The following is a 17,757-nucleotide window of genomic DNA, read 5'->3' as shown; positions in this document are numbered from 1 at the left end:
TACTGTTAATTCTTATAATAAAATGTTTGTTAGGTCACTCATTTGTAAGTAACTTTGGATAAAAGTGTTTTCTAAATGAATAAATCATTTGCAGATGCAAAAATTCCTCCCTTTCATTCAGTTTCACTCAGAAATATCCTGCGTTATGGAAGTGTGGTGGCAAACAATTTTACATCACTGAATAAGAGACAAACATGTATATCAATTGTCTTTAAAGATTATTTATTCCTTTGCAAGGAAAGGTCAGCAGTCATACAGTCATACAAAGTGCCTGCAGAGTGACGGTGAAGGGTGGGCATCCTTCCTCCTTTATAGTTGACTCCCTCTGTCATCAGAGTGACTAGAACAACATGTCCCATAAAAAACAACAACATTTTGAGCAAAAAGCTGAGAAAAACGTGTTTTTGTCAAATAATACGTCTGGATCGGATTCAGAACGATGATCAAAACACAGATGGAGTAGATCGAGTCCATCAACATTCACAAAACTCCACAGTCCTAAAGCTCGTCCTGGGTCGACATTTCATTCAGGAACATTAGACAGTTTGGATTTATTTTCTGTTTTCTGTTAATGTTGATGATTGCATTATTTACATATGTATCTGCTTACATATGCTATCACTTGTTTCTGCTTCATCTTCATCATGTCTTTTGATCAGGAGATTAATTCCTATTTCAGAAGATGTGTCATAGCGCCCCCTAGCGTATAAATTATAATTTGTAAATTAAATAAATTATTCTATTTATTTTTGTCATGTCAATTTATTTGTAAATGAAAAAAAAAAAAAAATGTTCTATAAATTTTTACTTATAGTACTTTTTACAACTATTTACAAGAGTTAGTTAATAGTTTCACTATTAGTAGATATGCTTCTGCCAAACAATGTTGAGAGACTCACAGACAGTCACGTTCAACGTCATGTCGATGTATCAACGAATTGCGATCTCAAATTGTTGGCTCAAGCCTTCGTTTTAAGCTCTAAAATGACGTTTTGAAATTAGCAACAGCGCGTTTTAAGGACAAAAAACGGAAAAATGTCTTGAAATACATAATCTGAACAGTGTTTTGAGGCGTGGTTACCGTAGTATAAGCGGAATAATTGACTCAGGGGTGTTGTATTATTGAAAAGTAATCTAAAAATAATTATTGAAAAATAATATAAAGATAATTAGGGACTTATGTCCCTATTAATTTAATGGTATTCGTCAATTATTCCTTTCTTATTCCCACAATTCTTTTGAACTCTGTCTCGTATTCTGTCCAAAAATGCCACACCGTTACCAGCCTCAGACTATAGGGCATATGTGGGCTCGCAGCAAAGGACACACAGGCAGTGAAGCACTGTGTACCTGTGAAACAATAAAAGAGACCCTTTTGTCTTTTGGCGTGTCAGTGTACTTCTGAGATCACACCCGGGGGAAAGCTAGTCACTCTCAGAAAAAAAAAAGTACATAAGCTGTCACTGTGGCGGTACCTTTTCAAAAGGTACACCTTTGTACCTGAGTGCATATAAGTCCCTCAAAGGTACATATTGGTACCAAACGTGTACATATTAGTACCTAAATGGTACATAATAGAACCCTTTTGAAGGGCACTGTCCCAGTGACAGTTTTTTCACTTTTTTTTCTGAGAGTGTATTGTGTGCTTCACAGGAGCGCTCAGGCGCCATGCAGAAGGTATATTTTCTATGTAAATCAGAGTTTTTGTCCCAACCAGCCGCAACGGTGACACACAATGATTCTATTTTAGAAACGGTAACTCTGCGACGTCACGGCTAGAACAACAACAAAAAGTATGATCATCTCAGGTAGGCAGCCTACTGTTTATGTGCTTTATTTAATGTTAAAAGCGTCTGTGTGAGATTGAATATCATTTTGCGTGTATTTTATAGCCGTAGGCCTACAAAAAGCAATAATTCACCTCAGATCTTAAAAATAAATAAAAGTGAACAAGAATGTTCAAACTGTCAACTCATTGTCTATGACAACGGTTGTTTCAGTAACGCAGTATGTATTTTTAATAATGTTAAAATGGTGTAATATTCATAAATTTGATTATGTACTGAACTTATCCATTTTGTTGTGAGTGCAGCGAGCTTGCCGAGAGAGCCCGCCCACACGCTCTTCTGATTGGCTGTGATTTTTATTGAGGGTAATGGTCTGGAAACGTAGCAGCTGAGGGCATTTCTTCTTATCAATGGAATTCAGTGAGTAGTCTTTGCAGACATGTGGTCACGTGGCCTAATAAAAGATCCGTTTCAGTGTTGTTGTTTTTTTCTTTTCTTCTTTAAAGTTCTGATGAATAGCTTCAAAATCAGATCTGAATGATTTCAGTCCTCAAAGGCTCTTTCAGTCAAAACCTCACTGAACCAAGAAACGTCTCTTTCGATCACAATAATCCTGGTTAACAGCTCATCAGGATTTGAACTGCTTCATTACATTCGCAGTAAAACATTAACAGCATTATGTAGGGGAGAGTGGGGTGAGTTGTGCCAGTTTTTACTCAAAGTGACTTTAAAGTGAGGTCATGGCAGTAATGCCTTCAACTTAAGGATGTACATATATTTCAGGATGTGGTGCATCCCTGAGAACAATAACTTTGGATCTGAAATAAATTGTTTCAGAAATATAGCTCTTGGGAAAAAAGTTGTCTCATGGCACAACTTGCCCCTGGCGCGGGGGAAGTTGTGCCTTTGGGGGAATACATTGGGGGCAAGGCCGCCTTAATGCACGGGCTTACCTGGGCTGAAGCCCAGGGGCCTCCCAAGTTCAGGGGCCTCCCATGTTCAGGTTCATGATGAGCTGAAAAGGTCATAGCCTATTGTTTTAACTTGTCAGATTTTGTCGCTGTATGTCGCTAGTCGCTTGTGGGCGTTGGTAGTGCTGTCACTCTAATGTTATTGTTAAGGTGCGTTCACACCAAACGCGAATAGAGCGTCTGGCGCGAGTGATTTCAGTGTTGTAAAGACGCGTTTACGCGCGTCTAGAGGTCCCGCGGCGCGAATGAGGCGAGACTGCTCGTCTGGCCACATCTATACAAAACACCACCACAAGTGATATTATACAACTATATCATTTTAATTTGACTAGGAATTAGGCTCAAAAGAAACAGTATGCTGTTGGGAGAGTGTTTTTATATTACACACCAACCTGGTCTCACAGAATTCCGTGAAATGAACACGGCCCCTTAACTCAAAATCCGTGACAGTTTCACGGAATCGCCGAAAATTCCGTGATGTGCCCACGGAAGTGATCCCTATGTAAGTCAATGACAGGCAGCATCCGTGGTCCACACACGGATTCCCTGTTCCAACAATTGCGCTCCCCCAGTTGACGTCGTTTTATAATTTGGAAACGTATCGCTTTAAATATTCTGAGTTTACTTAAAGTACTTCACTTTAAATATTTGGTTTTAAAGTGATTTTAACTTGATATTGCATTGTTCTGTCGTCGTTTGATCGCTAGGATAACTTCTGGTCACCCTGTTCCGTGACGGTACCACGGAATATTCAGTAGATTGTTTCACCTTCACTGGACGATATTGCCTATTGCTGATTTTGACACTTTAAGTAGGCTACTCAAGTTGTCTGTGTTTGCGATGCAATGTAGCCCAATTAAACTGTGAACCTCTTATCCCCCCTGATCAGTTTGTATAGCCTTTTGCATATTGTGAAATTCTGTGATGGCACCACGGATTATTCCGTGGTGGACACACGGATAACCGGATCACTTGCGCTCCCCCAATTGACGTCGTTTTATAATTCGGAAACGTATGGCTTTAAATATTCTGAGTTTACTTAAAGTACTTCAGTTTAAATGTTTAGTTTCAAAGGGATTTTAACTTGATATTGCATTGTTCTGTCGTCGTTTAATCGCTATGATAGCTTCTGGTCACCTCATTCCGTGACGGTACCGCGGAATATTCAGTAGATTGTTTCACCTTCACTGGACGATATTGCCTATTGCTGATTTTGACACTTTAAGTAGGCTATTCAAGTTGTCTGTGTTTGCGATGCAATGTAGCCCAATTAAACTGTGAACCTCTTATCCCCCCCTGATCAGTTTGTATAGCCTTTTGCATATTGTGAAATTCTGTGATGGCACCACGGATTATTCCGTGGTGGACACACGGATAACCGGATCACTTGCGCTCCCCCAATTGACGTCGTTTTATAATTTGGAAACGTATGGCTTTAAATATTCCGAGTTTACTTAAAGTACTTCACTTGAAATGTTTAGTTTTAAAGGGATTTTAACTTGATATTGCATTGTTTAATCGCTATGATAACTTCTGGTCACCACGTTCCGTGACGGTACCACGGAATATTCAGTAGATTGTTTCACCTTCACTGGACGATATTGCCTATTGCTGATTTTGACACATTAAGTAGGCTATTCAAGTTTGCGATGCAATGTAGCCCAATTAAACTGTGAACCTCTTATCTCCCCTGATCAGTTTGTATAGCCCTTTGCATAAAATTCTGTGATGGCACCACGGATTCTTCCGTGGTGGGCACACGGATAACCGGATCACTTGCGCTCCCCCAATTGACGTCGTTTTATAATTTGGAAACGTATGGCTTTAAATATTCTGAGTTTACTTAAAGTACTTCAGTTTAAATGTTTAGTCTCAAAGGGATTTTAACTTGATATTGCACTGTTCTGTCGTCGTTTAATCGCTATGATAGCTTCTGGTCACCTCATTCCGTGACGGTACCACGGAATATTCAGTAGATTGTTTCACCTTCACTGGACGATATTGCCTATTGCTGATTTTGACACTTTAAGTAAGCTATTCAAGTTGTCTGTGTTTGCGATGCAATGTAGCCCAATTAAACTGTGAACCTCTTATCCCCCCCTGATCAGTTTTGTATAGCCCTTTGCATATTGTGAAATTCTGTGATGGCACCACGGATTATTCCGTGGTGGACACACGGATAACCGGATCACTAGAGGCAGGCTTGATCAATCAAACTCCCCACCTCTCCATCCATCAGCCACCCCTTAGCCTTAGTTTAAATACTATTTGGACTAATTTACTATTATTATTATTATTATTTTTTTTTTTTTTACTGTTCACGGAATTGACAGATAGGCATATACAAACAACAAAACACGATAAAGATTAATAATAAATGAATGTTAAATCAGATGAGTCTGTTGCCATGACGGCGACACGTCACACTTCCGTACGCGCATCCTAGAATTTCGCGGTTTTTACAGCCATTGCGAGGATCACCTCTACAGATCGGTATGTATCTCAAGCCTGCGTTACGTATTTATTTACATCACCTTTATTGTTTATTCCCGCACTGCAATTGCAATAATGCAAACTTTGGCTAACGTTACTGTTTCAAAAGTGGATTGTAAAACACATGTTTATTGGTTAGGATGAAATGGTTTCTCAACGGGCAGAAATTAAAACTTTTAGTTAAAATGTCTTAAAATAGTCCAGTCATTTTATGAAAAAAGGTTGAACAAATTGCAACAAAAGCAAACTCAACTGATTTTGTATCCTCAATATGTCCTGAGTAAGGGAAAAAAAGTCCCGAAGAATCCCATTAGGGGAAAGTTTCGAAAAAGACCCAAATATACCCTATTCATACGCCTATTCATTCTTTCTCTCACGTGAATAGAGTAGAATTTTTAACCTTTAGATATCACCATGGAAATTACTGAGTTGATTACTTATATCAAGACAAACAAAAAATGTATTACAAGTTTTTTTTTAATTGTTTGTTAACATGGACAAACGGTGCATAATCTAATTACGAAGGCCTGTATGTGCTAATTTGCATAAATACCACAACATATCTAAACATTGGGTGAAGCCAGGTGAAAATGTCTTGTTGAATCTTGTTGACTTAAAACAGTAAAATACTTAATGTTAAGGTCTGAATGGAACCCATTTAGGCTACCCATGAACATTAATACATAGAGGCAGGAAGAAGTACTTTAGAAACCAGCCTTTATTAATTTTTAAGAGATTGGGTTTGGGGGATTGTTTCTGGGGGACGAGTCTGAGGGAAGAACAGGAGACAATGGTAAGGAGAATGCAGAAGACAAAAGGTAAGTAAAATAAAAAGTGAATCCCCAGAAACAGTCCCACGGACCCAGCCCCAAACCCCATCTCTGCAATAATAATTAATAGAGGCTGGTTTAAAGTACTTCTTCCTGCCTCTATGTATTAATGCTCATGGGTAGCCTAAATGGGTTCCATTCAGACCTTAACATTAAGTATTTTACTGTTATATGTCAACAAGATCCAACAAGACATTTTCACCTATAACTATACCCAATGTTTAGATCTGTTGCTATTTATGCAAATTAGCACATACGTAATTAGATTATGCACCGTTTGTCCATGTTAACAAACAATAATAAAAACTTGTAATACATTTTTTGTTTGTCTTGATATAAGTAATCAACTCAGTAATTTTCATGGTGATATCTAAAGGTTAAAAATGTTACCCTATTCACGTGAGAAAAAAAATGCATAGGCGTATGAATAGGGTATATTTGGGTCTTTTTCTAAACTTTCCCCTAATGGGATTCTTCGGGGTTTTTTTCCTTACTCAGGACATATTGAGGATACAAAATCAGTTGAGTTTGCTTCTGTTGCAATTTGTTCAAGGTTGACCCCCATTTTGGCTTAAAATTACTGGACTATAAAGGAATTTGTAGTTTTCTACAATGGTAACAGACATTATGCCTTCTGTCTGGTTTACAGAATCAAAACATGTCAAAAAGTGGAGGGCTCAAGAAGACCTGCACAGCATGCAACAATAAAATTTTTAATGGCTTCAAAATGTGCCCTATTTGCAAGGCCCCACAGCCTAAAAATGTGCGCCTAAAAAAAAAGATTGAAAAATTTGAGCAAAAAAAAAAGACATGGGTTGCCAACACTAAAAAAAACCAGGTGACCTCACACTTATGGGACGATGCCGTCATTTTGGTAAGTAACTTTTGTTGTTCTATGTCACCATAGTCCAGTTATTTTGGGGTACTTGAGGGGACTTTCTGATTCTTAGACAAGATAATGCATTAACATCTTTATGTGGGCTATTTATTCAACAGTTTCAGCATCTTAACTACTCTACTGTCATTGAAAAACATTGCAAACAGACCAAAGACTCTCAGGATCACTTTGGTCATAGCCTGCACTGCAGTACTGTAAGATGTTTCACAGTGCTCTTCATATGAAGAACATTTGACTTTCCCCTTTGCACAACAAGCACCAGTATGTAAGCACATGGCGCTCTGTTGACATCACATTTTGTGAGCTATTTGACACGTGAACTGAACTTGGCCAATAAGACACAGGTGCATTAGATATCAGACTGAAATCTAATGGTGCTACCATCTGACCTTGTTAGTGAGTGAGACTGCATTTCATACGAAATGGCATTTAGTTTTCACCAAAAGTAATACTACTAACACTGTTCTTGATATGAAGCGACATTGCTACTTACATTGCTACAGGCTACTTGCCTGACGTCGTCATACTCAGAGTCTGATACTGCTCCACTGAGCTTTGATTATGGGGCGTTTCAACTGAACCAGGAAGGAAAATGCCTCTCCACTCAATTGGATAGTCAACGGCTCTGCCTACAACCAATCAGAGCAACGGAGTAAGTGACGTATGTTTTTCATTCATGTTTCTGATCTACAAATGCCTTGATCGTGGTTCTCTGTTCCTCTTTTTTAAAACGAATGCGCTGTCGATATCATCTATAACTGTCGCGATGGCGGAATCTACACATAATGTTTTATAAACAAAGTTCGAGAGGAGTACGTTCAAATAATCAATCCAATCAACTTGTCATCAAACAATGACCGTCTACGGTCTACACTATCAGCATGAGAGGAAGCATATATTTATTCACTCAGTCAACTCACCTAACATTCCTTGACATTTTTCAGCATGCCTCCACTCACTCTCGGTTTGTTCTTCCACAGCCTGGAATACGGGGGGAGTACTTTGGGTTCGGGCCGAATACCGAGCCTGGAACCTCTCCTCGGACAGCACGCCAAACATGCATTTATTCTATCTGACTTATTTGTAAGTGTGAACTCGTGAAATAACAATTCTTCAGAGGCAGTCATCTTTGTTGTAAACGAATTCAACCCAAGCGCTCTTAGATGACGTGGATGATTACGTTGCTCATCTGTCCATCATCGTATAAAGCCCACCCTGACCATTTGATTGGTCAGAACAATTTTTGTTCGAGCATAATAGCTCCTCAACGGATCGAGTCCAGACCGAACTTCCCGACCTAAAAATTTTGTGGACCGGGCTAAGTTAAGCTGGCATCCAGGCTAACTTACATGTTTATGAAGGATGAACACGACACATGCATGTGCATACTCTTACTATTTTGGTCTTTTGTTCTTGTCTTGTAGTTTTGTCATGTGCTTGGGTTTCCTTGGGTTTCCTTTGTCCACTGCTCTGTCATTGTGATTTGTCAATATACTAGCTGCATTTAAGATCACAGAAGATCTGGCAGGGCTTGTTCGACTTGGCTGGCTGGCTGGCTAAGTGGGTGAGACTTGTTGGGCAAAAGCCCATGCAAATTCAGCAATATCACTTTTGCCCAACGAAAAAAGTCCCACCCACCTAGCCAGCCAGCCAAGTCGAACAAGCCTGTTTAGTCAGCCATGCAAAGGGCTTCTGGGATCTTCTGGGATCTTGAATACAACTATTCCTTGTAATGTTCCAAAAGTATGCCTTGACCCTAAGTATTTCGTGTTGACCTGCATTTGTGTCCCAGCTTTGTGATATTCTGATAAGCAGACAAAGATCCATATACACCCACACCAAAGTACTTGTAATAGTTTTTTTTTTTTTCTTTTTTTTTTTTTCATCTTTAGATAGAGAAGCTGCACTCAGTCGGCTGGAGGCCTTTGCTCCTTCTGGAATATCCACACAAGAAGGCCAAAATGATCTTGCCTAAAGATCTGGTGTTGGGCAAGAATGCACAGACGTGTGTGCAAAACATACATGAGATTTTTAAAATGATGGTTGAAGGTAAGATTATATTTGTATACTATACAATTTATCTGTGTATTTTTTTTAGATTATTATGTATGTAGGGGTAGATGGTGTTGAGTAATTACTGGAAATAGTAAGGGCAACTTTGCTTCTCTGAGTATCTGAGGCTTGTGGGTGTTGTTTTATTTTGCCTTAGCTTTCACATTTTGACCTAATTGCATATTGTAAATGTTTTTGTATTTGTACTCTTCTAGCAAATACAAACCAGGCAACAGACAGTAGCCATGAGTCTGAGGAGGCTACTGTCACTCTGCATTTTGAGACAATAGCCAACCCATCAACAGGAGTACAAGGTGCGTTTGGCCCAGATTTGGTGCCTTCGCTTTGTGTTCTCCTTGAGATTTTTGTGAGAATGTGCTTTAGCAGCAGATGTCTTTTCACTGCACCTAACTAAACTTTTATGAGGCACAATGCTATCTCTCCACTCATCCTCAGATTCAGTAGCCACCATATGCATGGACCAGGGGGCTGGGACTATGGCTGATCAGGAACAGGATTTTAACCAACCTCCTACAGCACAAGGTCTTAAGCTCTTTAGCTTTATTTCTGTTCTTTACATCCTTGTGAGATGTCCTTTAGCAGCAAATCTCTATTTTGACCTGGGGCCGTATTCACAAAGAATTTAATTTTAGCACAAAGAGAATTCCTAAATGACGTTAAAATTTCCTCACTAAGGCAAATTTTAGCGCTAAATTTTCCCCTAAAATGTTGAGATACTTTCATCCCTAAGATTCTTTGTGAATACAGCCCCTAATTGTACTATATATTATGTAATCTGTGTATACACTTTTGAGAGACAACATCTTCTTTCCACTCATTCTCATCCTCAGATTTGACAGCCAGCATGAATTTGGACCGGGGGGCTGAAACTGAGGATGGTCCAGAATTGAATCTTAGCCCTCCTCCTACAGGACAAGGTGTTACAGTGTCCAGAGTACCTCCAACTAGCCTGGTTAAAACCAGACCATTCTCAGTAGTAACTGAGTTTTGGTCTGGCAAAGCTTCATTAATAACTCATTTTCAAAGGGGCATCACCAACGGATGCGCTCAAATGCCTCTGGGCGTGATTGGATAGACCTAAAACCAATCAGAGCGATCGTCATGTGTAAAGCCATATGCTGCGTCCCAATTCGCCTAAGTTACACTACGCCATAAAAGTACTATTTTTGTGAAGGAAAGGTATTTACTTTTGAATGTGTAGAAAAAAGTAGGCAAGCTTTGGGACATACTACTTCATCTTTATCGGACGGATCTGTCACGTGCGTCCTGTCACGTAAACTGCCCTGTCAATCATCTCGTCACAGTTAAAATCCTCTATTAAATCTAATTTAATTTCCTACCGTTTCTGAGAGAAATGTAGCAGCACGTTCATCTGCCAGTGGGTCTTTCATGGAGACTGTCCTCATGTGTTTGCAATTTGAATATAATAATGCATTTAAAAGTTGGTGCACTTCACCAACGGAGGTCGCTCAAATGCCTCTGGGCGCAATTGGATAGGCTAGACCTAAAACCAATCAGAGTGATCGTCATCGTGTAAAGCACACCTTAATGTTTCTGATTGGTGCCTCGATTTGACGAATTACAAATGGGCTTGAATGAGCTCTTTGCCAGACTACTTGCAGAGCAAATCTAAATTTGCCGGGAAGTTTGTCTGGGTTTTCCCAGGCTAACCTCCAACCATAGCCCTGCTATTTTAGCTCACTGTATGTTGTCAGTAGGAACAAGAACGAGAGAATTTGGTACAACATAGAGCGAATAGAGAACAGGAAGTTTACTCTGAATGGTACCATGTGAAAATAAACTGAAAGTGAGCTCATAGTGTCATTGTATTAGCGTAAACAAATGGTTTTCTATGTGGTCTATGTTGTACCAAATTATCACATTCTTTTTCCTACCAACAGCACTTGGGAAGCTTAAACAACAGGGCTATGATTGGATGTACTCTGGAGTATCGCTTTAAGCTCTTTTTTCTCAGATCTCTGTTATGACTTAATTGTATATTATGATAGACAACACTATCTCTCCACTCAACCTCAGATTCAGTAGCCACCATATGCATGGACCAGGGGGCTGGGACTATGGCTGATCAGGAACAGGATTTTAACCAACCTCCTACAGCACAAGGTCTTAAGCGCTTCAGCTTTATTTCTGTTCTTTACATCCTTGTGAGATGTCCTTTAGCAGCAAATCTCTATTTTGACCTGGGGCCGTATTCACAAAGAATTTAATTTTAGCACAAAGAGAATTCCTAAATGACGTTAAAATTTCCTCACTAAGGCAAATTTTAGCACTAAATTTTCTCCTAAAATGTTGAGATACTTTCATCCCTAAGATTCTTTGTGAATACAGCCCCTAATTGTACTATATATTATGTAATCTGTGTATACACTTTTGAGAGACAACATCTTCTTTCCACTCATTCTCATCCTCAGATTTGACAGCCGGCATGAATTTGGACCTGGGGGCTGGGACTGAGGATGGTCCAGAATTGAATCTTAGCCCTCCTCCTACAGGACAAGGTGTTACAGTGTCCAGAGAACCTCCAACCATAGCCCTGTTATTTTAGCTCACTGTATGTTGTCAGTAGGAACAAGAACGAGAGAATTTGGTACAACATAGACCAAACAGAGAACAGGAAGTTTACTCTGAATGGTACCATGAGAAAATAAACTGAAAGTGAGCTCATAGTGTCATTGTATTAGCGTAAACAGATGGTTTTCTATGTGGTCTATGTTGTACCAAATTATCACATTCTTCTTCCTACCAACAGCACTTGGGAAGCTTAAACAACAGGGCTATGATTGGATGTACTCTGGAGTATCGCTTTAAGCTCTTTTTTCTCAGATCTCTGTTATGACTTAATTGTATATTATGATAGACAACACTATCTCTCCACTCATCCTCAGATTCAGTAGCCACCATATGCATGGACCAGGGGGCTGGGACTATGGCTGATCAGGAACAGGATTTTAACCAACCTCCTACAGCACAAGGTCTTAAGCGCTTCAGCTTTATTTCTGTTCTTTATCTTTGAAAGAATATGCTTAAGCTTCAAATATCTGTACTGTACTGAACCAAGTCTATTTGTTTATATAGGGACAAGACAAAATCAGAGAAAGAAAGGTGAATTAAAATCTGACATCTGATATTCTGCCCTTTTTTACCTTATCAACACAGAGTATGAATTGATTTGTTGTGCAGGTCTTCCTAATATTATTGGTTTAATTAATTTCCATATGAATTGTATGCAGTCTTCATGTTGTAGATACGTAAAGTTTTTCAAGTATCAAGTATTTTTCAAGGCTACATTTGCATTTGGATTATCATTTATCATTCACTACTCTATGTACTTATGTTGTACAGTGAGAACAAAACAGAAAGATTGCCCCCACAACAATCGGGATGTGCACCCATACCGTGGCATAATCCGGACAAGGCAGAGAAAGGTAGGATTGGAGAGGTAGTTAGATTGTGTTATCTGATATGATGCCTTCCCTACAGAAAATACATCTTGGCTAGCCTAAACATGTTTTGAAGCTGGTTTGATCCGCCATTTTTTTACCAGTTCATGTTTTTGCATGAGATTTGATGGTTTAGTTGGTTTTAGGGATGTCCCGATACCACTTTTTCACTTCCGATACCGATACCGATGCCGCAGCTTTGGCTATTTGCCAATACCGATATCAATCCGATATTTTTATTTTATTCTTGAACTAATACTACTAATAATAAAATATAATGGAAGCACTTTGCTCAATTAGCCACATAAAAACATCTCACTCAAATGGAGAACAAATACTTCTCCAGTATATAGTCCACAACAACAGTTGATAATGAAAGACTGCCAGCCTTTATTCAAAAGACCTTGCGATATGTTTGGTAGCCTGAATGAATTTAAAATTAATTTGCTATATTTCAGATCAATATATTTGTTTCCTTAAAATTTTAATTAACTTTAACTTTATTCTCATCTGAATTATAAATAATTTATTTCTGTTTAAAATAATACTACTTTTAAAAACACATTTGATTTTCTTTTTTATTCAATGTAGAATGTGTAACTTAAAAATAAACAGATGAGTGCTCTGTTTTAGGACAAGAAATGAAAACCAATGCAATGATGAATGTCCAAAAGATGAGATAATTTTTGCTTTTAAACAGCGAGTGTGTGTGTGTGTGTGTGTGTGTGTGTGTGTGTGTGTGTGAGAGAGAGATTTTGGTTGGGTGACAGTTACAGTTTGACAAGAGTTTACAGTTTGACAAAAGCACAATGTTGTGTTTTACACAACTATAAGTAGGCTAAACACTTTTTGCAGTTTTAATGATGTCCTGTATGAAAATGACGGAGTATGTTTTTGTGTTTCCACTGTTCGATCGCGCCCGTGCCTCTCTCTCTCTCTGACACACACACACACTCCAGCATTGCAATCTTGACATCGCAGCCCGTTCATTTTGCTGCGTTCAAACCAAATGCGAATAGAGCGTCAAATTTGCGTCTATCGCGTCTAGTTCGATGCTTGAACAGTTTGAATCCATTCGCGCGTCCAAAGCTAATAGGACGCGCGCGCGCGTATGATGATAAAGTGAGCGTTTGAAGCGATGTAGACGCGCGTTCAGAGCTAAGGCGGGCTACAGATTAGGTGTCCCTAAAGAACCCGCATATGCGCGTACCTAACAGTAACGTTAGTTCCGTATTACATTAATTAATGTGCACGCGAGATTTATTTATTTTTATACCGTGAATTATCTGTGTAAATCCATGCACCGAACGTACGTTCAGTGCGAATACCTACCGTTCCACCCCTAATGGGTATCGGATCATAGGTATCGGATACATTTTTTTTCTCCCCTCCGATATCCGATCTAGCATTTTGGGCCAGTATCGGCACGATACCGATGCCGTGGATCGGATCGGGACATCCCTAGTTGGTTTGACCATCTTATGATGTCCATTCTTTGCCTGATGCACCAAACGCTTTCACATTATTTCACTTTGTGCAAAGCGCCTGGAACCTATCCATTGGGATATTTGCTTCCCGGTAGGTAGATACTTTCTGCTTCAACCAATCGCTACTGCTTGGTCGTGACGTATGTTACGCGCTGGAATGCACCGTTTTCTCTTTCAGCCCGCCCTAAAACTGCCTTCTTGGGCACACTACTCAAGGCCCAGGTACCCCAGCGGGTTAAGTGATAAGTTACTCAGCATCATAAATTAAACTAAAGCGAACCATAATTGGTGGGACCCGCATCATCTGCTTAGATGTCAGCAAAGCTAACACTGAATCTCCTGTAGTCACAGTGGAGTGTGTCCTATTGCTAAATTTCGAATGCATGTCCATAGCAATAGTGCCAATTGTATCACCAGAGAATTCTTTGTTGTCACTTCGATAAGATTACGCCTTGTCTCTATGTCTCTAAACATTTTCATTTTAAAAGTGTAGAATTATCCTTGAAAGGTCCTTAAATTTGATGCTTAGAAAGGGTGGGAACCCTCTTCCCTGTTAACTATATGATGGTTGCTATCCTGACAGACTATTGCTTGCAAGTAATCAGAATATGGACCTGATTGGTGTTGTTCTGGGGAATATTCATGTTCCTATTATCTTTAATCGTGTAAGACAAAAAAAATTGAAAAACTGGTTGAAGAACGACCACTGCTCAATAAGACAAAGGATCTTGCTGGAAATTAACATTTGACCTCCCCCTCATGCAGTCTCACCTAATCTGCATTTCATTCTCTCTTTCATGCACACCAAAAAGTCACACAAGAATACATATGGTTTAATGTGAATGATTATCATTGAGTATTATGTTTAGTAAAATTTAAAATGTCTCAGAGTGAGTGGTACAAATGTCTCATTTCCAAATAAGTAAAACAAAATGTAATAAGGTTTTTGGAATTTTAAAGAAAACTGGCACACAAAGGAAGATAGGCAAACATTTTTTAGATTATTAAAAAGTGAGTGTGAAATTGTTTGTGTAGGGAGGGAAACAAATTTTTATTTGTGCATTCTCTAAAACAATCATGCATCAGAGGCCCCCTCGAAAACTAGATGTCACATCTCAAGGGGTTTTCCTCTTACAATAAATTTTAAATTACTGAAATTATTTGAAAACTGATCACCTAATGTCACTGCAAATCATTCAATTTAAGTTTGCATTGTAAGTCTGTGTGCAATATTTCATGTAGCACATTTCCATGTCTTTTTTTGCCTTCCACAGGGGAAGACCGAACTCCTGTATGATTGGATGCCCTGCGATCTATGGTATGGTACCCTCGCTTGGACATTTCACCCTTACTATACCCCATTTTTTACATTGACACAACACAAACCTTCCAGCAACTTCAAAGAAAACACGTTGCATGGCAACTAAACCAGTTGGTTAGAACTACTGTGTTTGACAGATGACATTGAGCCAAAAAACAAATCAAAGGAAAATAAACATGTCTCAAGTGTACTTTGACATTTAGATTCAAGGGGAACTGCTGAATAACATCTATTGACCTATAGCCGTAGCCTGTGATCATGATGCTTATAATTTTATTCTATACTCTATATTCTATACTATTCGTTACCAACCCTACTCTCACTCTCAAGTCTTTGCAATCTACTGTATACTACTGTATACTATCTTAATTTTATTAGGTTATGAGTAAACAGTTACCAGTTGTAAACGGTGTTGTCTAGATATTTTCCTTTGTTTATTGAAAACTCTAGATGCTATTTTCATTTTTTTAGGCCTATGGTTAATCTTAGAATCACTCCTATTGAATACTCTAATATTGTGTAATAGTATTACAGCAGTGTAGTTTACTAGTGTAGACGTTACAGCATTGAATGTGAAGTCATTATTCATACCTTTTTCACTAACCACCTATCTCTTGTCATTTTTCAGCGGGAAAACCTGGCCTCCAACCTGGGAAACTGATTGATACTTTCAGACGCGTACACTCTCTCGCTCTGTCATAAAATCTACACAAAAGTGCAGTGCTCTTATATGTTAATTGATCCTCACAAGTGGCCTTCTCACATGCTCTCGGAAAACGTTCAGACACACATTTCTGTCAAAAAAACAAACATTTCTGTGGTGCTCACGCCCACACACAAATACAATGTTAAGTTTTGTTTTTTATGTTATTTGTTCATTTTTGGTAAGTTTTTTATGGATTTAATAAAGATTTGTATTTACTAAGCTTTTCCATGTCATGTCTAACAGACATCACTCACACTCATGTACTGTAAAGTGATACCTAGCAAAGATTGTTGTCATTTGTATACTAGGATGTACATGAAGACTTGAATGAATATACTAAGCTTTTCCTTTAGTAGGCATCATACTAACATCATTTGGGCTTGTTGGTAAATAGTACTGGGGACCCATTTGTATTACACATGCTAGTTTTTTCTAATCTCTTGTATGTTGATCATTTCTACTGTGTCTTTAGTCAGTACTGGAACTACTTTTCATTTAATTCCTTCCTCTTGCTGTCAAAGACTGGTACACACTATAGTCCCTTTCAAGTTGCACACCTTGCACACGTCTTCATTGTGGTACCAATGGTTACATTGCTGAAGAGTCTGGGCTGTTAAGTAGCAAACGTTTACTTTATTCTCTAAAATGGGAACTTGGGGCCCGGTTCTTTTGCCAGGTAAAAAAAGAACACTGCAACCAGGCTGTGGGCAGTTGACAGAAAGTGACACTCGGGGCCCTATCTTGCACCTAGCGCAATTGACTGTACACCGTCACCGACACATGTATCATTACTATTTTGCACCCGCGCACAGTGGACTTTTCCTCCACAGACGCACGTCGGTAAATTAGGGAATGAACTTGCGCTCCCTGGGGCGGTTCAGCGCAAAGAGGAGGCGTGTTTCGGTGCAAACGTTCCCTGGTTCTATTATGCAGGTTTAGAAAACAATTTCGCCACTGACTAGGAAAAAAACATATTCTAAAATCAGTGGCGCGTTGCGCATCAATGCAATCAATGTAGAGTGTGCACAACGCGCACACTTTGCTTATCTCATCTAGCCTACACACAGACGCAGCAGTTCTCATTTTTAGAAAACCATACATTATTACAAGAAAAAAATATTCACATACAAGGGGAATCATTGTTGTGTCCATGAATATGAGAAAAAATAGGCATAATCTAGCTTACACATTTACCCAAATTTTTATACGCCTGTTTAAACGCCTGTGTGTTCTCCATCCCCAAAGTCACGTCTTTTACGGCCCTGACGAGAACGTCGGTCTCCTCGGCTGTGAACCGCTCCTGGCGCGCGTCTGGCAAATCCGCCGTTATAATCAATGGAACAAGCCCGCCTGCTCTTAAAGGGAATGTGAGATGTCGCTCTGATTGGTTTATTTCACGTTACGCCCAAACCACACCTATGAATAATGTAGCTACTTCAGACCAACACATTTTAGATTTGCGTCGGGTGCAAGAGTCCCGCTGGTATAATAGCAATAGCGCCCAAGATCCCAGAGTTACTTGCATTACACGTTTGATACTTGCGTTTCAGATCGTTAAAATAGGGCTCATTGTCTCTCAAACATGGTTCAAGTTATGTATGAAATGGGGCTCAGCTCAATGACAGTCAGTCATTGCTGAATTGCAATAACTTTAAACAACAAAGCAAAATGCTCCAGGTCCTGTGATGAAATGTCATAGGCTACAGTAATCTACTAAGACAAAGCAGGCT

The 17,757-nt window shown here is 39.2% G+C and overlaps 1 protein-coding gene across 1 annotated transcript; it reads left to right on the top strand.

Moving 5' to 3' along the window:
* The first annotated feature begins 3,922 nt into the window (after positions 1 to 3,922).
* On the top strand, positions 3,923 to 16,072 carry LOC309511187 (uncharacterized protein). Its single transcript, XM_082186314.1, has 14 exons — positions 3,923 to 5,251; positions 6,731 to 6,955; positions 7,078 to 7,631; positions 8,872 to 9,028; positions 9,247 to 9,345; positions 9,488 to 9,574; positions 9,883 to 9,969; positions 11,090 to 11,176; positions 11,485 to 11,571; positions 11,959 to 12,045; positions 12,149 to 12,175; positions 12,416 to 12,498; positions 15,275 to 15,318; positions 15,950 to 16,072. The coding sequence occupies exons 4-14, from the start codon at positions 8,941 to 8,943 to the stop codon at positions 15,984 to 15,986; spliced, it is 813 nt and encodes a 270-aa protein (XP_082042440.1). The 5' UTR covers positions 3,923 to 5,251; positions 6,731 to 6,955; positions 7,078 to 7,631; positions 8,872 to 8,940; the 3' UTR covers positions 15,987 to 16,072.
* Positions 16,073 to 17,757: the final 1,685 nt, after the last annotated feature.

Source organism: Leuciscus leuciscus (genome assembly GCF_965113295.1).
Source record: "Leuciscus leuciscus genome assembly, chromosome: 12".
NCBI lineage: Eukaryota > Metazoa > Chordata > Actinopteri > Cypriniformes > Leuciscidae > Leuciscus > Leuciscus leuciscus.
Note: the sequence above shows the minus strand (reverse complement) of the source record. Positions and strands in the feature narration are given on the sequence as shown.

Excerpts from the sequence above, each read along its gene's own strand:
- LOC309511187 (XM_082186314.1), top strand. The coding sequence starts at position 8,941 with ATGATCTTGCCTAAAGATCTGGTGTTGGGCAAGAATGCACAGACGTGT. Across the intron at positions 9,970-11,089 it reads CCCTCCTCCTACAGGACAAG|ATTCAGTAGCCACCATATGC; the intron begins GTGTTACAGTGT and ends ACTCAACCTCAG. Across the intron at positions 11,572-11,958 it reads CCCTCCTCCTACAGGACAAG|ATTCAGTAGCCACCATATGC; the intron begins GTGTTACAGTGT and ends ACTCATCCTCAG.